The sequence below is a fragment of the Perna viridis genome, chromosome 5, assembly GCF_037379345.1.
Source record: "Perna viridis isolate PV_CMFRI_1.1 ecotype Kerala chromosome 5, ASM3737934v1, whole genome shotgun sequence".
NCBI classification, from domain to species: domain Eukaryota; kingdom Metazoa; phylum Mollusca; class Bivalvia; order Mytilida; family Mytilidae; genus Perna; species Perna viridis.
In genome coordinates, this window is record NC_142449.1 from 21,946,572 (window position 1) to 21,972,583 (window position 26,012).

At 32.6% G+C, this 26,012-nt stretch overlaps 1 protein-coding gene across 1 annotated transcript; it reads right to left on the reverse strand.

Moving 5' to 3' along the window:
- Positions 1–652: 652 nt before the first annotated feature.
- On the reverse strand, positions 653–26,012 carry LOC148616512 (serine/threonine-protein kinase SIK2-like). The gene is made up of 8 exons (XM_088583617.1): positions 25,752–26,012; positions 22,817–22,933; positions 21,205–21,268; positions 19,377–19,492; positions 9,897–10,067; positions 9,178–9,301; positions 7,222–7,442; positions 653–6,543 (listed from the first exon to the last, which is right to left on the reverse strand). Exons 1-8 carry the CDS (start codon positions 25,872–25,874, stop codon positions 4,903–4,905), a joined length of 2,577 nt encoding a protein of 858 aa, XP_088439743.1. The 5' UTR covers positions 25,875–26,012; the 3' UTR covers positions 653–4,902.

The following is a 26,012-nucleotide window of genomic DNA, read 5'->3' on the forward strand; positions in this document are numbered from 1 at the left end:
TGATCAAGATGGGCAGTAATTTACACACTAACAAGCCACACCCAATAAGTCATGTGCAGCTGATAAGGCAATCGAAAATCAACCACAGTTGTGGTTTCAAACCCTTTTAAGGACATCATATTAGAATTAAAAATAATCCTTTAAGAAAAAGTAGCATGCCTCTGAGAAGTGTTTCTTCCAAGATAGGTATATTAGCAATAGGGAATCTGGTCTTTCATTCATACCTTTTTTCCCTCCCATTACACAGGGGTACCGTATCTTATCTATTACTTCTCCTACACCAATAAAAGGAATTTGATGAAACTTCTACAGAAATTTTGCTACATATTTCTGCCATTGTGCACATATAATATTAGATTTTGATCCAAATCTTATGGAAAAGCACAAAAATGGTAATGAGTGTCAAATGTAGCATTCAAAAGCAAGATCACTATATCCAACTTCACAATATTTTTGTTTCTCCTTTGAACACTTAATTAACAAGAATTGGTACATGTTTGCACATGTTCAATTAATTTGTTTTGAGAGGGCTGCAATGAAAGGTATATTTCACATCTGAATTGATGACTATGGAGCCTCCATCAATGCAAATTCATTAGTCAACAGCATCACTTTTCACAAAAGCTATAGAAAGAGAAAGAAGTACAAAAGATATATTCAACATTTTATTCTTGCAACAATTCATTGCATGAAATAAAACTTATTTGCCATAATTTGTGCATTAACAATAATAATTTACATATATCAAGGGAAATACTCCCTTCAAAAAGCAAGACAACAAAATATGATGATACATCCTAAAAAATGTCCAGAAATAACCTATCACAAACTTACAATGCTAATGAAGAGTACAGACATTTTAGTGAAAATTATATGAGAGGGCACCTGTCTTCAACCACTATTTACTATTTAGCAATATAAACCAGGAAAAAAATAAAGGGAGCTTTTGTTATGAGTAAACTAAATGGAAACAATGTTTTAAAATGATACCATGTAAGACCGTAAAAAATACTTCAAAATTCTACGATACTGGAAAAAATCAGAAATGATTACCCACATTAACCATTTAAGTCACTATCTACACCTTTATCTTAATATTAGGTTTTTATCAGTATACTTTTTTTGCCAATGTCAGGAATAATTGCAGCTATGTCCACATTAACACATCAGTAGTAGCACTGTTAAACAACTTCAAAAATTTCTGACCTGACTAAGTACCAGTCTAGATAAAATTCAAACAGAATTATAGTACTGGTGATTCATGGTGTAGAAAATCCCACTGAACGAACGATGCTTTTTCTGTCTACGTATGATATATTTCTAAATAACAATTATCCTTTTTGTATTAACATGTCTTTTTTAAGAACTCCCACTAAAATCAACCAAATCAAAAACGATAACCCTTGCAAAGTGCCAATTTGACGTACAATCTATTTAATTTTTATCTCAAAAGCACAAAAACAAAATGAAAATCTAAGACTGTTTATGTGATCCATAAGTGTTTTTGAACAAAAAATAAAAAGTATATTCCGTGGGTTTTGGACATGAATGTATCACCTCCTGTCTGACTATTATAAAAATTGCTGCTTAAAGTAAGTCACACATTAAATAAAAAAAAGGCTTTGTCTATATACATTATCAAAGTTCTGTGAAGCTTCTATTCATTTGTGTATCATTTCTACCAGAAAATGTAATAGAAGTAAACTCAAAAACTAAACATGTAAATTAGTAGAGTTGGATTCCAACAATATTTTTATCAGAGAGGGACACACCCTTCTGAATCAAGATAAAATAAATGTAATAAATATGGTTGTAAGACAAGGGTCATACCTGTTTTAAGATGTGAAGTCCAGTAGAAATGCATTTCAGAAAGGGTAGCAACCATCCATTCAATTTGAAATGCAAGCTTAAGATATGACTTCCTACTATCATGTTTTAATAATTTTAGCAATGTTCATGAAGAAAGGAAGAAATGGTTAGTTCTTCAGCTATGGATATACATAAAGAACACTGGTGGTCAGGTGTACTGTAAATAAAACATTTTGCTACATTCCAGATCACAAAATTTCCACCAAAATGACCCCCTTGGCAAAAATCTTTTTTATTTGAGTAGTTTAAAGGTGTTTAGAGGTCTGATCAAGAAATGTCAAAGTTAACAGCAATTTCACCTCAAAGAGAAAGAAACCCCATATCTCATCAACAAAAATCAGTAAGAAATTCCTATGGGTACAAATCTCATCATACTGTTCATATTTGAAAAAATAGAGCTGATACCATATGTCAAGGTGTAACTGTTCTTGTATTCAACATTAGATATACCTTATATTGACAAATAACTTGCTTAGGTGTTTGGAATCTCTTTGCTATTACATACACATGTAGCCTTAAATTGCCCACCACTATAATGGCCAATGGCATTATTTGTGCACAAATTTGAACAAAGCAATGAAATGCTTAAATTTGCAATATACTATTTGTATCAATGCCGTAACATGTGTAAACATGTTCATACTACACAAAATATTTGACAATTAGTCCCAAAAATAAGGATTCTGTTGAAATAATCCTCATGCTATCTACTATGGTTACTTAATATATCAGTAATTTATTAAAATGTTTATTTATTGTAAAAGCAACCCTTTCTACTTAAAACAGTCTTTTATGAATGAAATTAAGTTGTATTTATAAAAAAAATATAGTATGTAAAACTTTTCTAAATCAATCAGGACTCCTGACTTAAAAAAGATATCTCTATGTAATAACAAATGGCAAGATGCCAAAGAGGTACAAAACAATGTAATCCTTCTACAAAATATAATAGCTTCAGGCTAATGATTTCATCTTTCTTCTATCCCTTAAGGTTTCAACTTATTTGTGTTCCCCCTGTTACTCAATAAAACAGGAGACAAAATAATTAGAAAACGTTGACATCCCCTCACCATGTACATTTGTCTCAGTGACCTTGACCTTTAATTTAACAATTTTAAATATCCAAATCCATCATATATTTTCAATATCTTCATACAGAACAAGTATTACCCAAATTGTGTCAAAATCTATTAACAGATGTTGATTCTATAGAGTTTATAAAGGTTTTGCAGACAAATTGATGATCTGACTGCAGTATTACAACGTTGTTGGCGAGAGGATAAAAAAATCATTTAAAAAATATACTATTAAGTAAAATATTTTTGATTCATAAATAACAAAATGTACAAAAAATACATGTACTGAACTTCTACAACAAAAAAATTTTCTTCATAAGCACTTGGAATGACTACATATACAAAACAGAAAAAAAATATGTAACTGAATGACTAGAACAAATTACACGAACTGGTCTTGAGACCATTCAAATCAATGGCTCTTAACTGAAATTATAACTTGATACAACTTGTAACTGTTTGCTACTGTTTGAACATCAATGGAAATACAAAGAAAATACATTCTTTGGTTGAATATTAGGAATGTTCATTCCTTAAAAAATAAAGCAAACCACTGACTGAAAATAAAATTCAATAGAAATGCAAGATGTTCTGGGTGTCTACAAAAAAGTACTTTTCAGTGATTTTAATACCAACCCTGCAAAAAAATTATCAACCCCTTTTAACACAAGGCAGATGTCTATATTAAATTTGAATAAGTTCCAGATTTTTTTTTATTATCCTTAAATTTGTTCTTGTCTAAACTGTGAGTTCATTTCTTAGTACAAATTTAAAAAAAAACAAAAATGAAACACTAGTTATTTATCTGGGATCATCTCTATCAAAATGATCTTTTATATTTAATTTTGGATGAACTGGAAATTAGAGACAATCACAGAATGCATTATATTATCAGTTTCCTTAAAAATCAAACACTGTACTAAAATGTATTATAAATCCCCTCTTAAGAAATTGTATTCAAATATTAAAACTATGTCATATAGATTTTATGGAAAATGAATGAACGAATGAATAAATGCTTCTAAATTCTAAAAAATTGTGATTATAAATACTTAACAAACAATAGAAAAATCAGACAGTTTCAAAAAAGTTCTTCTATTAAATTGGCAATTTACTAGTATATAATTGCCATTAAAATTCTTAAGGGACACACAATACTTATATCACTATTACTTTTTAATTTGATGCAGTTCTCCTTTAAATCTGCAAAGAATGATAATCAGACTAACTCATACACTGAAACCTGTCTAAACCAAACACATATTGAACCTTTAAATTGATTTGGTGTTGGTTTACCAAGGTTAAAATAACTTTAATGTTTCTAGAAAATCAGAGGACTCTTACCCTACCAATGCACCTAGTGGAGTCCGAGTTGCTCATTTGCAAAAACACTTTACAAACACCTGACAATAACAGAGTATGAAATTAATGTACCCAACCCATTACACCAAGACTCATGAGATAATGTCTAGACAGATAATTATTCCAAAATTAAATGATTTGTTAAGTTTCTTCCATAAATACTTTTTTCTTCCTTGGTCCTATATTGTTGATAGCCATGGAGTCATTTTTTAAAAACTTTTTTCACTTAACTTTGACACATGTAATATCTGAAATACCAGTATACACTCAGTGGTACAAGTATTGTGCTTAATCCTCTTATCAAATTCAGTCAAATTATCATACATGTACATCCAAAATAATCAATCAATTTCATGTTGAAATTTTCTATAAAAATACTACCAATCCACAAATATAAAGCAAAATATTGTATATTGTGTTAAACTTTCCAACACTGCATAAAAATGCAGAGTATAGCATGCTGCAATAACACAAATTTCTTTTGATTTTACAATTGTATAACATGATGTGACAAACCTGAAGTTAATTATTAATGAACTTATGGTATCACTACAAATTTTTAGACAATGAATTATACATTAACAATGAGACAAGGCTACGACATATCCATGTCCTCTTCACCGTAAACAACTTGACTAGGATTAGAGTTCTCTCCAGCCGTCAACTGCTGGCAGTTTTGAGTGTTCTGAAATTCCATACTATGTGGATTAACAATGTAATTGTAAGCAGGATTGTAATAAGATGAGTCTACCATGGCTGTTTCTTCAGCCTTTTGTTCGTTCAACTGAGATAATTGTTTATTTTGTTGGTGTTGAACCATTAGTTGTTGTTGTAAGGCTGCTAAGTCAATGCCTTGAGGAACAAAAGCATTTTTACGACTAGGAGTGGTAGGACAGGATGATGTCTGATATGTTGGAGTAGAACAGAGAGAGATTTTATTTTCCACAGATAAAATTTGCTGTTTTAATTCTTCTGAAGGCATGACAGGCTGCTGCTGTGCAAGTTTGTAAGATATTTTTCGAATCACCTGAGGGCGTATATCACTAGGAGGTAACCGTTGAGGCATGGAAACAGGCATGTACCCATGCTGTTGATCATAGGTCTGATACTGTGAATCGATTTGCAACTGTTGAAATTGATTTTGTAATGGACATTGAAGCTTCTGTTGGAACCGATGTTGTAGAAGTTGTTGCTGTAATGGTTTGTTAGAAAATTCATCAACCTGACCTACTCTGTCCATCTGCCTTTCAACCTGTAAACTTTGCTTGAGAGCCAACAACCTGTGAGGCTGAATATCAAATGTCTCTGACGGTAAACTCATGCGTTTCATGAGAGGACGGGGTCGTACTATTTGACTAGGTTTAGCACCATCAATTGATTGTTCCTGCAGGTTGTTGGGGATATTGTACTGTTCATACATGTTTTGCAACTGTATTTGTTCTTGCTGTATATCAACCATTCCAGGTGCTCTCATACCTTGTCGCAACTGTCTAAATGCAAACATTCCCTGTGTTACCAATCCATCAGAAGCTCTCCTGCCTTCACGGAAATGAACTGGAGACCGTGATTGACTCCTGTCCTCTCCAGTTTGTTCTTGTTCACCAGTAGGGTGAGATTCTGTCTCCTGTCCACTATGTTGTTGTACACATGATTGTAAGCTTGACATTATATCAGGCTCTAACGAAGAATCAAAGCTTGTAAATGGAGATCCATTGCTGCTAGTCTGATTAATAGAAGAGGAATTAAGTTGAGACATATCACCATATGCTGAACTAGGAACAAGGCCAATACCAAATCCATCTGGAACAAACTGGTCCTTACTGGATTGATCTTGTTCCTGATTGTCATCTAGAATGTCAGCCTCCACTCCCTCATCAATGGATGTCGTAATCATGTGACCTGACATGTAGGGTTTCACACAAGGCTTAGGTATGGTATCAACCATACAGCCAGTTATACCATGAGGCGTTGGAACGTCCATTTCATGGTTGAATGCACTTTCATACGGATTCCCATGATGCCAATTTCTTGGCGATTCTTCAACATCAGTCAACTGAACACCGGTTTGACTAGATTGGCCTATACGTAGCATTGCCTGTTCAGCTATGGTACTTGGCCTGCGCTTTCGAGCGTCTATTTTATTTTCTGGAGGGAAACTACTTCGATGTTGTTTTAACCTATCTAGAAGCAGGTAGTATATTGCTGTGTAATGGTCATATGCATCTTTTTCTAATGCCTGTAAACATAAACATACAGCTAAAGTTTAAACAACACTATTTAGGCCTGATAGCAGTGTTTATGATACATTATTACGCATAACAACTTACATTAAAGGGAAAAAAATGTATCAGCTATAATGAGGAAGTAATACCAGTATATGAGCGCATTATCTTCTTTTCAGTTACAACTGGAAACTGATATCAGTGATTCTGATCCAATCACTCTAAACGCAAAACTATAGTTTAAAACGTGTTGCACAAATTATAAATATATGTTATATATGAGTTAAGATTTGTAACAGTTTCTCCTATTCTATGCAGATGATTTAAAGAAACTTGTCAAGCACTGGGTGGTGATTTAATTTCTGCAAGCTGTTTCTCTCCATTTCATAATTTTTCCAGTTTTCTATAGACTTGAGGAAAGAAACCAATTTCCTTCTGCAATCTTGATTAAAACTATTTCCCCACTCTCTATGATAGAATTTAGATTTTAACATGACTACTAACACTTGCATATTAAAACTGTAAATTTTATCTTGAGTTAAGAAATAATTTAATCACCTCCTTACTGAATGAGAATCTATACCTCATTAATATTGCATCTACAAAAATTTAAACATTACTTTTGAAAGTTCGAGATTGAGCTTATATAATGTAGTTAAGGATATAATTTCATGTCACTATTGCCTTCATACTTCTTTGGTCTTTTGCTGATCTATTCCTAAACTCTGCATGAGTCTAAGAATCTGTTCATTAAATTCTCCCAATTTGGCATGTACTCCCATCATCGGACTAGGTGGTGTACTCTTGGGCTGTCCTTCATCAGCAATCATCCATTTATGTTTCTTTATTTGATTTATAGAGAATCTCTTACTGGCATCTAATACTAACATTCTTCTGATCAAGTTCTCACAATCTGAAATTCATTTAGTCTACTTGATTTTTTTCCAGGTACATGTATAGAATTTGTAAATGTATATCGATTACAGTAAATTGTACAACCACATCTTACCGATAGAGGTCAATCTTTTTTTCAGAAACTGCATGAACTTATGGTCCACTTACACTTATGTAAAGATTTTTCAAGAAAAATATTTATTTACAACACATAAACTTGATTTGATCTTTTCCAGGTTTTTTAAATAAACAGATGTTTATAAAATCTATTACAGTGAAACTTCTCCAAACCGGCCACCACTGGGACAAGAGGAAATGGCCAGTTTATAGGGGTGCCCGGTTTTGTGAAAAATGGCAATGCATTCGAAGAGCTGTTTCCATTCATGTGTTCTACCACCCTTCACCGTGTCTGTTTGTTGGTCGAGACATGTTTAATGCCAATTCAAAACTTTTCGCCTTTTATTACATTTCAAAGCTTGCATCATTTGTAAATGATTCGATTTTATTAACCGTACTGTCGACAAAAAATGTTCTTGGTTTAGAAAGAATGTGTATTAAAGATCAAAGGGCTATTGATGGTAATTAATCATTTGTATTGTTTTCATAAATCACCTATCAACAAAGTCTAATAATTTCACCCCTTTGTTGTTTTGGCTTGGGTACAGGTGACATTAATTGACAATTAAAAGATCGTAAAGATGGTACTATTAAATAACCCTGGTTGCCTGACGTGTGTACACACCAATTAACAGCCAACCAGTGACAAAATGTTATGTCTGGATTAAATTTGTTGTTTAAACTACCGTCTCCTTCAATTATCATCTGTCCACTGATGAAATGCAAACCATCAGTGAATGAATTATTAATTACGTAATTTTACGGAATCATTTACAGTTTTGTTGACACACTTATTATTTTTCAGGTGAACAATAACCGGGCGGCCGGAATTGAGAGGTTGTTTTTATTTGAAATATGTATCTAAAACTATGAAAAACAAGCCGGTGTACGGTTTTAGGGGGTGGCCGGTCTATTGAAGACTAAACACACAGGTTTTAAGGTATATCGGATGAGACTTTTTAAAACTGCCAGTTTGAAGGGAAGACGGGTTTTCTGAGAGTCTGGTTTGGAGAAGTTTCACTGCATATACATGTACAAATCATGTCAATTATTTATGGTCCATTTGCTTTGTAGGCTTTTGAAATTCCGAACCTGTTCCTTCCCCCTTCCTCAGTTTCAGTTTTGTGTTTTTCACATGGGTTGAAATTAATAGTGAATAACAAGAAGTCGCCATTAGACAGAAATGGACTGTTTTGTATTTATAGACACAATACAATAAAAAACAAACAAATGAATGTATCACAGTTTCCACTCCTACCAGTTTCACTGCTTCTTCAGATAATCACTGTTGAAGACATTGTTTAGAGTAACTGGGTTAAGTTTCACTGTTTTTTATGTATATATATATGTATCTTCCATATTGACAGTGTGAAACTACATAACTTTAAGATCTAGAAATGATTTTTTCATTGAGACTGAATAGCAGAGCTTCTTAAAATTTTTTGTTTTTTTTTATGTAACAACAATCTTTTGATAAATTTGAACATTTGTCTGGACATAAAGTCCTGCTAGTCTGCAAAATAGTCATTTGTTGGGCATTTGGTCAGACATCTAAAAATATAAACTGAACTGCTCTCCCTTGATTTCAGTCTGGAAATTTTCCAAAAGACTGTTAGAACCTAGATAGATCTTTATACCTGTAGACATGAAGAAAGGAATTCTGAAACGACCCGACAGCACTCGGTCTCGTAAAATTTGTAGATTTTGTCCATCAAAAGGTAAAGCACCACATACTAACACATAAAGCACTACTCCTAAACTCTGTAAAAAAGTGATAATAACATACATTGGTATAATGAGTCTCTTATAGTTTATCTGAAGAATGATAGAAAAACAAACAAACCAAGAAAAAAATCAATCTGAATATTTCTAAGCATTCTCATTGTTTTTTGTCTTCCTTTTGCTCTGTCATCATTATCTCAAAATATATTTACGTTTCATGTTTTAGATCATAGCTCTGCAATCTTGTGCCTTCTCTTCCTTCACTCAAAGAAAAATGCAATACCTTAACAATTCTCATAATAACCTTATTTTCTAGAAATAGAAAAAGAAATCTGACGATGAATGATAAATTACTGAAACATGTTTACAAATGTCAAAAATAACTCCGGAGAAATTATCAAAATGAAACATGTTTAGAAATGTCAAAAATAACTCCTGAGAAATTATCAAAAAGTTACGAACATTGCTACTACAGAGAATAAGTTTTAAAATTTGGGTCTAGGGACTAAACATGCTACAGAGACTTTACTGTATTGACCAAATGGTCAGTAACATTAGCTTATAGTCTCTTTCCATGATTATTCTTTGTACTGGTAATACTTATGGCATCACAAATGTCTATGGCAAAACTTACCCATATATCAATTTGTGGACCTAAGTATTTCTTTCCTTCAAATACTTCTGGGGCAGCATAAGGAGGACTTCCACACCATGTTGATAAATGCTCATCTTTCTTGTAGAAATTACCAAACCCAAAGTCAGCAATTTTTATGTTCATGTTCGCATCTAGAAGTAGATTCTCTGCCTGAAATACAGACAATTTCACATGTAATCTCTGTTCAGTTAACATTTGCACACACATACCACATATGTTTGCCCTTCCCGAGTTCACCAGAGGCACATGCTAGTAATAAGGATAAGAAAGAATGGGTGGCAATAAACTTCTGAAAATAGCCCAAAATTTATAAATTGTTTCTAAATTTTAATTGTTTGCTGCCATTTATTGTAAAAAATGATAATGTTTCAATTTTGTCATTACATGCCTCATCTGAACAAGAAAAAGACATTTTATCAAATGCTGTCACTTTTTTGCTTTTTAGATCATCTTTTTGTCGTATGTTGTATTTTGTACGGGATGACTCTAGATCTAGTGATCCATTTTTGGAAAGTACCAGTAATGATATAGACTTAGGTTATTATTTTTTATTTTCAATCTTTTGTTGGGTCAAACAAAGGCTTTATTGACCCTCGACCTTTATTATAATAGTGAAAACAATCAATGCAAAAACCTGACCTTGACTTCAGAAGTTAAGGTTATATGATCACCCTGTTACAAGACACATTACTTGATGCTGATGATTATACATGGCAAATATCTATGCCCAAGACTAAATATTAAAACTTAATGACCTAGACATAAGTATCAACCTGACCTTGAGGTCAAAGATCAAGATCACATGATCTACATAATAGTATCAAGTGTGATGTTCTTGTTATGACATGTGGCCTTATGTAGCAAAAAACTCAGACAAGAAAATTATGGCCAGGAAAACTTTAGTTTGAAAACAACGAATATGAAAAGGAGAAAAAAAAATGCCCACTTAAACTTCTTTAATAGAGGAATAAGCATACCCATGCAATATTCAGTCACTGATCATAAGTAAATATGAAGTGCTTGAAAAAAGTCTGATAGCTGAGAATACTTCATACGCCACTTTGAGTAAACCTTTCTTTATACATGCATGATGCTATTTAGATGTAAATCTCTAAATAATCAATATGTAAATATTTATAATTAAGTATACTAATATACAATTCCCTGACTATTTTTCAAAAACCAAAATAATTTTTTTCTCTAGTTTGTATACTAGTACATTAGTATGAAAGGTTTTATCACAAAAAAATCTGGTAAAAATCTTTCTACATGTACATGCCGCAGCAAAATTCATTTTTTAGATAACATAATACACTGGATTTCCGAATGACCATGAAGTATTTGGAACCATAAAAATACCGTCTTATGCACTATGCATGCAAAGGCCAAAAAAACAGTAAATGTCTATTTACATTTTCTATGTTTGTTTACAAGTTTATCAAAATGAGGTTTGTAGTTTGTTAGGCTTTTCAAACAGGAAAAAAGACAAGGTTATCGCAATTTGATATGTCCAAACTTAAAAATTAAATCTGATAAGTGCATTGACATTCCAAAGTTCACTTGATCTGTTTAAAGAAATTTTAACAATATTCAGATGAATGAGCAAAAACTCCTTGTCTGTGCTCATTTCTCCCATTTGTCACAAGGAGAATTTTTGTAATAAATTACATCAACAAAAATGTCAACATTGTTTTTTTCAAACATAATATACCAAAGTTTCTCTTTGTATTCAATGCATAGAATATCAGTGATTCTGAAGGCAATGTCCAATTAAATTCTGGTAATCATTTGACAAATTTTTCATTGCATATATCATGATTACCGGTCAAATGACCAGTAAAAGATATAAGTCCTTTGGAATTAGTGTTTATATCATTTCAAATTTAATTCTGATATTTACTTAAGATTTTTGAATTTCACTTCCACTACTTTTCTATAAAATGATGTAAGGTTGCAGCTGAAAATAAAACTGGATGGGTTACTGTTGACATTTTTCGTCTGCCCTAGTGAAAAAACATTTCTAGTTGTTAATCAGTGGGATGACATTATCACATGGACCCTGACAATTTAAGTAATTAGTAAACAAGGAATCAATATCTCAAGGGACTGAAAATTCCAGATTACAAGGTACCATATGTATATTGCAAAGAGCAAGAGAGAACAGGATTATGATCTTGTTTTTTTTTTGTTTTTTTATTTATTTCCTATTTAAAAATGTATTCACTTTTTGGTAAGAAATTCTATCTGTTTAGTTAACCATTGCATAAAGCAGAGTTAGAAATAGTAGCCTGCCCGCCAGCCCGAGAAGCAGGGCTGGCTAATTTCAGCAAAAATCTATATAGCCATATAGTGAATGTATTGAAAAATTGTATTCTGGACTGGCTAGAATTTGAGTGAGTTTCCTATCCTGAAATAAAGTACAATATTTAGAAACTATTGTGTGAAAATAAGACATATAGATGGTGCTTGGTGGTCAATATATACTTATATATAATTGTATCCATTGGCCTGGTATATCATTATTGTTCTGAACCTTAATTTAAAGGTCAAATACATTATGATTCAATATGAAAACATCTGGTCAAGGACTTCATTAAACATCAACTAGAAACTAAAATGTGACAGACAGACAGACAGATAGATAGACAAATGAACCAACGCAAATAAGGCTCACACTCTATCCCCAAAGCTTCTACCTGGGTATAAAAAAGAATTTTTCTTAATCAATCTTTTCATAATCTATATTGTATAAATGTGACCTTTAACACATGTTTTTATCAAATAATTACCAACAAGGTAGTGAATTTTATTCACTGACGTAAATAAAGTGATAAGTTGTGAATAAGACATATTGTTAAACTATGTACACAAAGGCAATGACATATATTTAAACCACATTGCGACATGACATCAATTCCTATCGGTAATAGGGATTAACTAAACCTCATAAGGTATTACAAAACTTATATTGACACGTCTCATAATCCCTTACTTTAGTATATCTATAAATATAAAAAAAAAAACAATTATTACCTACATTTCAAGTATACAATCACCATAAATTGAACACTGTTACACCTCAAAACACTTTGAACCTCACTGAAGGATGCCTTAGACATCTGAATTGTTTGCATGGGAAACAACAGAACCTCACCGAAGGATGCCTTAGACATCTGAATTGTTTGCATGGGAAACAATAGAAGCATCAACAAAATAATACATCATAAATTTAACAGGTTTCCTAATTTATTTTAGACATTTTTTCCTTATAATGTGCTAAATCAAATGATATACAAGTATGCTTGTATGTTCCTTTTTAGAAATAAACTGAACAGTTTAAAAAAAACTTTCCTCATCTCATACAAAAACTAAATTTTATATTACAGACAAATGTTGAACTAGGTCTATAAATCTCTCTTTAAATCTGACAAAAAGACTTTCTGCTTGAACTATACCAGTCAGTCTCTACATGTATTGTGGAATTTGATCAGACTGATTATGATAAGTTGGTTTGTAAGGTTAGAGTTTGTAAACAACCATTTAAAGCAAGTTAATTCATTTCAGTAAAGGGATGAAAGGTTCGTTAGTTAAAAAAACTCAAACATTTTCCTTGTTCTTTAATCTATAATCCTTGAGGCCTAAGTATCGTGTAGAACTGTCATGATCATTTAAAACTTGGCTTAGAACCCCAGGAAACTATAAATACAGATGAACTATATAAGTGATTTATTAATATGACGTCAATTGCATTGCAATGTGATCACTTCTACACGAGTCCAGTCATCCATAACAGCCATCTCAATGTAAAATCATTAAAATAGGTCTTTTTAAATGTTTATCTTTTGCAAGAAGTTCATGAAATCAACTTCTTAACCTTTTGTTTTTTTACACATTTTGTGATCTTCAAAGAGTTTTCAAATTTAGCAAAATAAGCCTGCTAAGTAGCAAAATCAAGGTGAAAACCTTCCAATTTTTATTGATAAAAAACAGGTATGTTTACCTAACTTCCATTTTATACATACACATAAAAATAGTGACAAGATATATACAAGTTGTAGTATTATTAAATTTTACAGTCTTTGAAAAAACAAAAAAACAAAAAACAATCTTCAGACTCTATTTAACTACATGTTGCCCTTCACAGATAAAGTTTGTTTTTAGATTTTTCCCAGTCTTAATTAAAGCCAAGTTAATAACCTATGTAATATGATGGCAAAAACCTAGATTGACAATTACATTGGTTTTTCTTGTTTACAGCATAATACAAAGTTGTGGACTGACGTCAGAGCTGACCTTAAAACCATTAGTGCCGGAGGCACATAAAGGAAGTTTGCTAATATAACATCACTTATAACGATTTTAGACTTGTTATTGAAGTTACTCCAAGATATCTAAACTCATGTTTATATGTTTTCACAATGAACTATGTCTTGTATTAATATAAATACTCAAGCCAAGAGCTAAATCTATTTTTAAACAAATATCTGAAACCTTCACTTTGACTTGTTCATTTTACCTGAATAAACAAAACCTTTATCTTCAATCTAAGAATATTTTTAATACAGTTGAAAATAAAAGATGGAAGCATAAACCATCATTTATACCATTAAACAAAGCCATCAATATCAAAAGGAAAATTAAATTTAGTATTACAAAATTGTACGTCACAGCCTTCATTTTATCTTTCCATTAAAATCAATAAATCATAGAGTAAAAGCCATTAATTACTGAGCAGCTTTTACCTGGTATCAATGCAACCAAGTACTTGGAAGACATTCCATCAACATGTTTTAATCAGCTCACTAATTCATTCATTGCTCAACTACATGTACATGTAGTTTCACTGGAATTCAAGTCAGTGATACAATAGCTTTGTCCTTATGTTAAAGGGAAAAATACTTCTACCACAGAATGCATTTTTATCATGCAGACCCTTGATATGACATCATTTCAGGGGAAATTAAGAAATTCAGTTAATCATGGTTTTAATTTTTAATTAAGTTCTCTAAATCTTAATAATCTTAGTAAAAGTACTTGCTGTATCCACACCTAAAGCCTGCCTGTTATATTGAGAAGACAATGGAGAATTTCCCTAGTCTATAACACAATGGGTGAGACAATGTGAATCAGTCAGTAATTCACCAAAATAAAAATGTCACTAGCCAGCATGGTTTAAACCCTTAAACACCAAACATGATTTGTCAGGTTGGTATGTTTAATAAAAACAAGATAACTGTACTCAGTGGTCCAGGATTATTAAAATGCAATCTTTGGGGAATGCTTGACAATTACCACCAGCTAAATGCAATTTTCCCTTGCCTTTGGCAAACTGACCAATGGCATTTCACACACTGTCACTATTAGCTTTATTGTTTAACAAAACTTTTTGAAGTCTTGGTATGTTCCATGTGTTGGCCAAACTATTGAACAAGATCTTTGACGACATGATTCTCAAAGACTAAGAGTGACTTTGAAAGAAAGAAAACCATGTAATCTAGAACTTCAATATTTCGGACTTGGATGAAGATTTTTCTAAGCACAGGTGTATCTTGATGTCAATTTCCCAAATTCCCAATAGAGACAATTACATAGAAAATACAGAACAATTTATTCAGCCCTGATGACAGTTTTCAATGTGCCTAAATGACTAAGTTGTTAGATGAAAAATGACAACTTTTGTGATAATCCAGTAAATACAAATAAATCACAAGTGTGGAACAATGCCTATATTTAATAAGTATATGGAACTTGTTCTGTGTACAAGTCAAATCAAATAGATTTTCACCATTACTTATTGCTATTTTCAACATACTTTTTTTTTTATTTTGAGATCAGTAGATTGATATTTGTGTTGTGAAGTTTTGGGGATAAAGTCCAAGAGTGAACTTAACAAATTTATTTCATAGTACCATATATACTTGCCTATAAAATTGGAATTTTGGGACTACATTTTTAACTCCTGAGAGGGGTTCTGACTTAAAGACAAGATCTAGCTAATGTCAGCTGAAAAACATGGAAAACTAGCTAACTGACACAAGAGTGACACCAACATTACAAAGCCAGAAGAGACATTTACCAAAATGTTTATTGTAAACGTCCATTTTAGAAGGAAAGTTCATATATTCTAGCTTTCACTATTAAAAAATATGAAAGAGTAAAAGAATATTCTCTGTTTTTGCAATTATTTCACCACAATACTGGCCTTTCATAATTTCATTTGTATTTCCCACTCATCCATTTTGTGTATTGATTTTACCTGTCTACAAAAACCCAAAGTGACCCATTTATATACTATAATTCTTGATAATAGTATTTGGTACTAGAGTTGGTTATAACAAACATCGAAACTTACTTACATACCTTTAAGCATGACTTGTTAAATAAAGATTCTCCTTCACTCTCCTCGGGATTACAAGATTTTTCCACTCAAGATAGTTAAATGTAGATTTCAACCCAGGAGCTTCAGTGAGTGGGTTAAATCTAAAATTCAACTATCGAGAGTGGAGAAATCTTGTAATACCCAAGAGCATTGGAGGAGAATCTGTTTCTCCCATGAGACCTGTAGAAAACTAGGAAATGTAAATTGGCAGGAAAACTCTCACCGCCCATCAGTTAAAAAGTTACGTACATTTGTAATCACCAGCTTAGAATGGGAGTTTACATGAACAAAAATAAAACAACTTGTATGGCTAGCAAAGAATTTGATTACTACCCACTAGAAAATCAACTGTGGCTTGTAACTATTTATTTCAACAATTATTGAAGTCATCAAAACAAACAGGTTTATTGTAATTAAGGAATAGTAGGAATGCAGATATCAAATATCAGTCAGACTTATAAGTGGGTCAAGGCTAGGATCAAGAAATTTTGGACTGCAAGGGGTCCGACTTATAGTAGACAGATCGACTTACACTCAAGTATATACAGTACTTATAAATTATTAAATTTTTTTACACAGCAACCATTGGATTAATCACTACCATCAATATATATGTATTAAAAAAAAGATCAGTGTTGACATCCATGTTGAGATATTTTGGCAACAGAAAGTCCAAAAGTGAGATTACCAAATTTATTTCACATTGGGAAGTATCAAAAATTTTACACAGGGAACATTTGATTAATTAATGCTATCTATATAATAATAAAAGAACAGTGTCCCATATCCCCTGCCCATTCATTATATTTCCATTTTGTGTGTATTTTACCAAAATCAATTGGGATATGTAGGCATTAGTGTTTTCAAAACAAATCTAGGTTAATTTCAGTTTTTTTCATAGGATATCACTCACACAATAATAAGTCATTGTAACCATGTCACAATTCATTCTCACACTATTTGCTGGTTTGTTTGTTTGTTTGTTGGGGTTTAACGTCCGAGCAGCAATATTTCAGCTATATTCAGACGATGAACATGAAATGATAATGAAATGAAAAAGGAATGGGACACAAGGACAATGGGGTCGACAAATTTTGATTGCCACTGGAAATAGGGAGAGGTGGGTAGGGTTGGGCAATTTAGCCTCCTGTGGCGGAGCCCTATGGTTCCTACTCCGGGAGAATACCACAGTAGGGTTCTTTAACGTGCGAGGAACATGGCATCTTTCCCAACACGGTGCACCACTATGGTTTGCGGACAGGTTTTCCGTATAGCCTGTCAAGCCCAGCATGTAACACACCAGGGGTACCCCATTCCACCATCTGGGGCACACATCCCAGTTGCTCTGTGGGCAGAGCGCCCTAGCCCCCAGCTAGGGTTCTGAGCACTATTAAGTCGCCTTTTATGACAAGCTTAGCGCTGCTGCATGCCTATTCTTCAACACCCAAACCTGCACAGGGCAAAGTGGTCATTGCCAATTTCGAACATGTCGATAAGAGTTTTGGTAGCAAGATTTATCCTTAGTTATATGTAGAATGTAAGACCAGAACCATGAATGGCTAAAAATTTTCTGAAGAAATTTGTCAACACAAAAGCAGATAATTGTCTAAAAGCGGAGGCGCTAATTTGAATTTTAATATGTCGATGGATACGATTTTATATTTATTTTTTTAATAATAATTTGGAAAAAATTGGCTGTGTAGAAATGTGTTAAGCTTTTCCAGAAGAAAGTCTCTCACATTCTTCTATCCAAATGAGACATCGCACAAAGCAACATGACTGTGCACTGAAAACAAAGAATGAGCTCTGTCCATCATAGGCATAGCCTAAAATCATATTATCCAAAGCCATTGAGAAGTGTAGGCATTACTACATTTGTACATGTCTATGTTTAATCTGTGGTTCATACTGCATTTACTCAAACATTTTAATGCATGTCTTGATACAATAAAATGAGTAACTGGCTGCATGTAATGACTATGGCAGTCATCACAATTAACCAGTGGCTGGAAACAAGGCTGATAGATCTGTAGAAATTCCTTTTATTTCAATAAAAAATTATCCAAAATAATCGTCTGAGGATCAAAAAAGTTTAGTATGACACTGATATTGTTAGCCTCTTCCTGTTTTATTTCAAATTTCAAAAAGGACATACAATATTCAGGCTGCAAAATATGAAGCATGATTGAACACCTGCAAATTGCAAGCCCACACCTGAGTCATGGTTTATCGAACCATACAACAATAACGCAGCCACCCAAATAAACTCATAATTAAGTTTATCATGCCATATTTTTAAGCTGCAATGTAAATCAAATAAACAAATTGGTAACTTAATGATATCCTCCTGAACAACAGTCTGAAAAGTGTGTGCAAAAATGTTTAAGATTCATGACGTATAATACACATCACCAAAATGAATAGGTGACATAAAAAAAGAAGAGGAACTTAATCCTGTATCTTCTTTGATTATTGCACCCTTTAGTACTGCAGTTATCCATTCTGCATCCTCAAAACTAGTCATATTCCATAATATATGAATTTGGGGGTGGGGAAGGGGTAACTGAACCAATGTATCGAGCTAAATGTATCAAAATGGAGATGGAGAACCAATGACATATTCCCTTCATGTACATGTGTGGTATTTGGACCTTACTTCAGTTTTCTTCATGCATATTAATTAGATTGTTGTGAAAACACATGCATGTCATCATATCTTAATTTACAGCTAACCTGATGAGTGAACATAAAACACTCTTGCAAATGATTATATAAGGGATTTGTAAAACATCAGTCAAAAGACGATTTTTGTGTCAATATTTTCTATTAAAGAACTTGAAAATCAAATTCATCATTTACCTGTTAAAGTTTGGAAGATACAAAAGTAAAATCCTTAAATAATAAACTCAAAGGGTTAAAACACCCCTTTACAAGTTGTGGAAAGGGTTTCAAAATTTGCAAGCTGATTGACTTTACAAAATTGTGTTGAAACAATTTAACCCATGTAAGATTTTTTCATATCTGCTATCACTTAAAAGTAATACAGCCATCTCTGGTTTGAGTAATAACTAAATACTTACCTTTAAGTCCCTGTGCACAACATGACGAGTATGGCAGTATTCTACAGCAAGAATTATCTGCCAAAACTTCTTACGTGCATCTCTTTCCGACAAACGACCATGCTGGGCTATGAAATCTGAAGAAGAAAAAAGAACAAGTCAATAAGTTTGAATGCCAAAACCAAGAGTGGAATGACAGCAACATACATGTGCCTTATTACCACAATATTTATGCATTTTGAGTGTAAATACAAAAAAGGAAAACAAAAAGCATTAGAAAATAGCCCACTCAGGCTCTCCAAATTTTAATCCCAAACTCTGACCAAGTATCAAGTCTAAATTCCAACAGCTGTAGACAGTATCTTAACATTTTGAGAAAGGGTATGTACATGTACATACAGTTGTAAGTTTTTGACCTATGTCATTTGACTGATGAATAAAGGCTATAATTGTATAGCAAACAATAGTGATTTACAGTCGTACAAAGTTATGAAGATGAAATAGTTTAAAATAAAGGACAGTATGACTGTTAATGCCCTTCAAATCCATCAAAACCTTTTCTTTTTGGTATAGAACCTTGTGGTACATTTTCATAGAGATCCATACACTAATACCCGTATAGTAGGTTGTAGCTAGGAAACCTGAAAATGATTCTTTTTTGTCCTTTTCAAACCCTACTTTTTTAAATGGTTCGGGTCATGATCCAAAAAATCAATCCCAGTCTGAAATTGTGGTATAGAGCATTCTTAAGATCACAGATCCATGTATATACATAATTACATTTGAGTATTATAGTAATGAAATGAGTTTTTGGTACCTTATTCCTAAACCAAGGAGCCATAATCCCAAACATCAATATAGAATCAGCTTGTTATAAATTTTATCAAGATCCAACAACTACTTTCCAAGTTATAACACACATACATGTGTACAATGACTTAGACAACAGCACCATTTTGTGGTTACATAAAATCGTATTTGATCAAGTAGAAAACTACTATCTTTTATTAGACATTGTTTTTGACTGAAAGAGGTTTGCCTGTCTTTACTTCCTTCAATTACTTTTCAACAGTCCCAAAACAGCAACTTATCACAGAAAAATTTATGGAAAGACAAACATGTATGTTCATGCTTCTGACTGTTCTTGGTTTTCAGTTCCGTGGATATAATTCAATAAGAGAAGTATAACAACATCTGAAATCAACACCTCATAGCACAGTGAGAAATCATTGACGGACAGACAAACAAAATGAAACATACATATCTGCTCTATAAATTGCAGTGAGATAAAACAATCAAACTTTAAAGGGTAAAGTTTAATAATGTCATAGTTCTCCGATTTTCGGGTATCTTTGCAGTACAAATGTATCCAGGCCCAGTGCTAGCCTGTGGCTAGTAAAGATTGAATTGGGCTAGTGAAATGATGTGTATGCTTCTTATTTCGGACCAGTTGAATCCTATACAGTCTAGTCATTTAGAATTTTGAAGGAAAGGACTGTAGGCCCATGTTTTCATCATCATTATATGAGTTACTTGTAAAAAATTAAAATCAGGATTGATACTAATACAAAGTTGACAAAACCTGATTAAATAACACCATCAAGTTAAACAATTTGGAGACTGGAACATTTTTTAAATCAATTCTTGTTGTTTTGAAACTGACTTTCTCCCAAGTACATTGTTTTGACATCTATATTGTTGAAATGTGTCAGTTATGGCAGTCCAGAATTTTATAAATTCTATAATTACTAGAAAATACAAAAAAAAAGTGAAACCAAATAGAGAGTATCTCATCAACTTTGAAGCAACATGTGTAGTAACTGGAGCTTACAATAAGTTTTAGACCTACCAAATATCTCTCCATTTGGAGCATACTCTGATACCAAGTACAACATGTTCTTTGTCTCCATAACCTGCAAAACAAGGACAACATTTGTGTGGTCAAAAGTTCCTCAAGATACATTCACAAAAAAAAATTACTTAAATACCTGTGTGGAAACTTGTATTAGACTGACAGACTCACACCATACAGAAATGATACTCTCCATCTTGGCCTGCACTTTTGGGCCTAAATCAAAATTATATTGTCTGCCCACTCCTGATTGATAATAGGTCAGTGAGAAATTGAATTTATAATTAAGAATCAAAAATTTGGAATCAAAACAATCAATATTGGTGTCAAACAGTGTTAGAAATAGTAGCCTGCACGCCAGCCCATAACTGGCTATTTTTTTTGGCAGGGCTGGCTAATTTTAGCAAAAATTTATATAGCCATATAGGAAATATCTATAAAAATTGTACTCAGGACTGTCCAGAATTTGAGTGAGTTTCCTACCCTGTTTTAAAACAAAAAATAATTTGCAAAATTTGAAAGATGAGAGTAAAATTCTTTTTGTTAGAGCCACTTTATTCTCGGTATGAAGGGAAAGAGCAAACAAACATAATTTAATTTAGGCCATAACCTACATGTACATGTATATGCCAGTCAGGATTCTTATAATCACAATAAATAAATGTGAACTAGGATGTCAAATCCAAGTAACTTCAATATGGCATGTCAAAGAACATACATTTTGCACATTTTGTACTTACAATTTCCTCTCGTTTTGTTCTTATTGGTAATTGTGATTTGACCTTTTAACAGTTTGCATTTACGCAAGTTTAATTTGACAATTAACACTTTTTTTGTCTTAATCCCCAAGTTAATGGTATCAGTAATACATGGTATCAGATTACAAAATAATTGACCTTACTGAAAAAGAAAGATTTTTACGTCAAGAAATGAGTCTTTGTAACTCATTTTAACTTGATTTCTACCAAATTATTTGGACAAGTAATTTATTCTACAGACAAGTATTTTTTTCTAGCTACTAGTCTTGATAAAAATGACATGTTGCAGTGTTCCAGGTTTCCATTTCCTGTCACAAGGGCAAGTGCAATTTTGGTATGGTAAAGTTGTTTTAATTATGTCCCACTTTCCCTTAACAGTGTTAGATACTTTATATTTGGTCAACATAGACCCATCATTAATTTATGTGTACTGCACTGTACATTTCAAAGCAACTGGAGCCAATTTCATCATAGACCTGCTTGATTTTACATAGACTAAGTCTGTAGGTCTACTGCTCATTTCTTTCACTGCCTTCGGCAAGTAAAAACCAATGTACTTTAAATGATTTATTTAAGTTTGGAAAGCAAACTTCAAATGTAAGGAATTTAATCTCCATTTAGACTTTTCCCATGCTAACCTAAAATTTTGAGAAACCTAAGAACACCTGATGTTGAATGATTCCAATTCCCACACCCCTGGACTAAAGATTAATATCACACTGGGTTCAACCACAAATCTGCCAGTTTTCTAATATCAAGTCATTATTTACATGTAACTGTAGGTACATTTTTCATACATGTACATGTATGACAAAAAGCAATCTGACCCATATATCCTTTTAAGATCTTACCTGATAAAGTTTGATAATATTGGGATGATTGACCATCTTAAGTATCTGCACTTCTCTGTATACCTTTATTAAGTTAACTTCATCTAATTGTGTTTTGTCTATTATTTTAATTGCAACCTGTGAAAGAAAGTGAACACAAAATATAAATGCATGTACATGAATTCAAAGAAGTGTAACATGTATGTTTGTATTTCTAATAATAGAAATACCAGTACATGTAATAGAATGTCAGGGAAACATAAAGGCCATTAAATGGTCATTTACATTGTACAAGACCACCACTGAAATAAATCTAAAACCACTATACATGTACAATATAAGCCCCAGGTCATGGAGCCAATACACACAACAGACACAAATATGTAAGTGTCTTACTGACCAATTTTCTTTTCTTGTACAATGGGATAACAGTTAACTTGCAATAAAAATGCAGATATAGATATACATGTACATCTACATACACAGCCAAAAGTGTGGCGTATGATAATCCTATGTTTCTTCTCATAGATGTATGTATACATTGACTTGCAAACTCATGATTATCAATCAGATGGACTAACACTAATACATTTGTATGTTGTTTTTTTTTCTCAAACAAAAATGTTGATTATGATTATTGTAATTGCTTTGAATTCAGTCTCCTGGAATGCCAGCTACATATTTTGCATATGCAGTGACCTCCATTCTTGAACATATTCAGAACAGTAGCCTTTTAGTCATTTCGTGTTGTTTCAAGCAAACCAATAAAAGAAAATAAAGGAATTGCCAGATGGTCAATAAGGTATATATATACAATCTTACAATGACATCAATGGTACCTCTCATGACTGACAGCAATCATGCTGTTACATGTTGGAAATTTGATATACATGTACAATCACTTATGTACGAACATGCAAGGAAGTTTAAATAAAATTTAATACAGGTTAATAATAGCAGTGAAACTTAATCCAAATACAGAATCTCCTACAGTTTTGCTTGCTACAGATGAAAAAACAACAGACTACAAACCCTGATCATGCATGAAACTTAATGATAGGAACTTAAAGTCACAAGATTCACTGTAGTACAATGTACCTTTCTTTTCAAAAATTGCCTTAAGATCACGGCCCTAAAAGTATTATTAAACCACAAACACTGTTTCTGACAGGAAATCAAATTGCATTTACATAATTTTAACATCAAAGATCATTTGTCACATGTCTTTTCCATATAGAAAATGACATAGAACTGTTTCTTAAATGTAACCAGTAACATTTACAGCTAAAATTTTTAACATACAATGTACAAGTACAAATGTACAAGTATATGCCACATTTGTACATATTTATAAAAAAAAATCCTTATGGAAGAATTCTTGTGACTTTCAAAAAAGGACTCAAACTACTGTATTTCTGATTTAATTTCACTCTAAAATATTTCAAAATATTGTTTGTATGGAAAGCATATTTTGTATTTTGATGAAACCTATCTACCTGTATAGCACCTTTCTAGTGTGACAAAGGAAGATCATTAGAATGATCTGGTTAATTACACTGTACATGTACATGGTACACTACTACTAATCTTTGAGATTTAGACAATACATGTACATTGATTATTTCAACTAAATTGTACATGCACAGATCTGTACCTATTCATTATAACTACAAATCTTAATTTTTCTCAGCAAAAGATACTATATTAAGCAAATTAAGGTTAAATAGCATGCATCTGTTTCGTAATTTGCATTCATTGCAGACACTCCCATTTCAGTTTAAGACATTTTCAGTCACTTCACTGAAAATCGTTTTTAACACCTACAATGCATTGATTAGAATACATTTTTGACATTGAAAAGACACGTGTATTTGCAGTGAATATTATGCATGGATAGTTTAAACTAGTCTGATTTTCATAATGAAATGCTGATTATTGTCCAGATTTTTTTCTTGATCAGACAAGTCTTCACCATACATGTATATCTTCATACGTAGCTGAATGTCAGTTGTCAGACATATCAAAATCATTTATGATGGGACTGTGCACATATGTGTTTGGAACTGCAAATTATAATCTATAAAATGCTCCTCTGGATGAAGATTGATACAACTGCAGTGTTTTTTCTTTGTATAATTATTTCTTCCCCTGAGTGCTATTTCAGATGGGGAACCCCTCAAAAAGATACAGTGACCCCTTTTGTGTTAGTGATGTATTTATATTTCAAAGGGTATGTTAAATGGTAGGGAGGTACAAAAAAGTTACATAAAAATAAAGGATCTGATAGTCTATGGGTCCAAAACATTTTCTTCAGGTTTCCAGTACATGAACTCCCAAAATTTTAGACATGTCATAAATAAGAGTTGATCATAATTATACCAAACCACCCAGAAAATCTTTAGAAGTTACAGCCATATTATATTTAATTATAAATTCTTTTAAAAAAATATATGATATGCATTTGTATGCATGAACTCTTTACAATAAAAACAGAGCAAAGATACAAAATGTAGTTGCAATATTGTACCTTCTCCAACTCTAGTCTCTGTCCTACCAACTTTGCAGTACATATTCTGTAATGCAATATTTATATGACTGATACTTGTGAATTTGAATATAAATACCATGGGCACTGTGTGTACCGAACATGTACAATGAGTCAATGTTAAAATATGTAATACAGTGTATAAAGCCCCCATTGCTGTTCAACACAAATGAATCCCACATTCTTCATGATTGGTTTTGACCTGGGACAGTACCTAAGTATACTGATAAACCCTAGGGCTTGTAATGAGGAAGAACTACCCGACTGACGTCATAGGCTTTCTGTGTCAGCAGTAGATGGCTGTTCTAAGGGAGCCACACTTTCACAAATCGGTGACAGTGTCATGCAAATGTTTTTCATTGTCCATGAGCTGCTTTATGCATTTATTCAACAGAAGATAAACAAACTCACCTCGCTTTTAGTTATCCTATGTCTTCCTAGTTTGACAACAGCGAAGTTTCCTTTTCCAATAGTTCTCTCGATGTCGTAAAACCCCACCCGTACTTGTCCCTTGGGTCTCTCCGCCATGACCATCTTTCAAGTTTGATTTTTGAAGTCTTTGCAGTTTTGGCAATCATTCGAAATGTTATTCTCTGTGTCATAAAGCTTGTACAATCCTTCAGTAACTCGCATGGCGGTGATTACAAGAGCTAGACCGGTGTGTGACGTTTG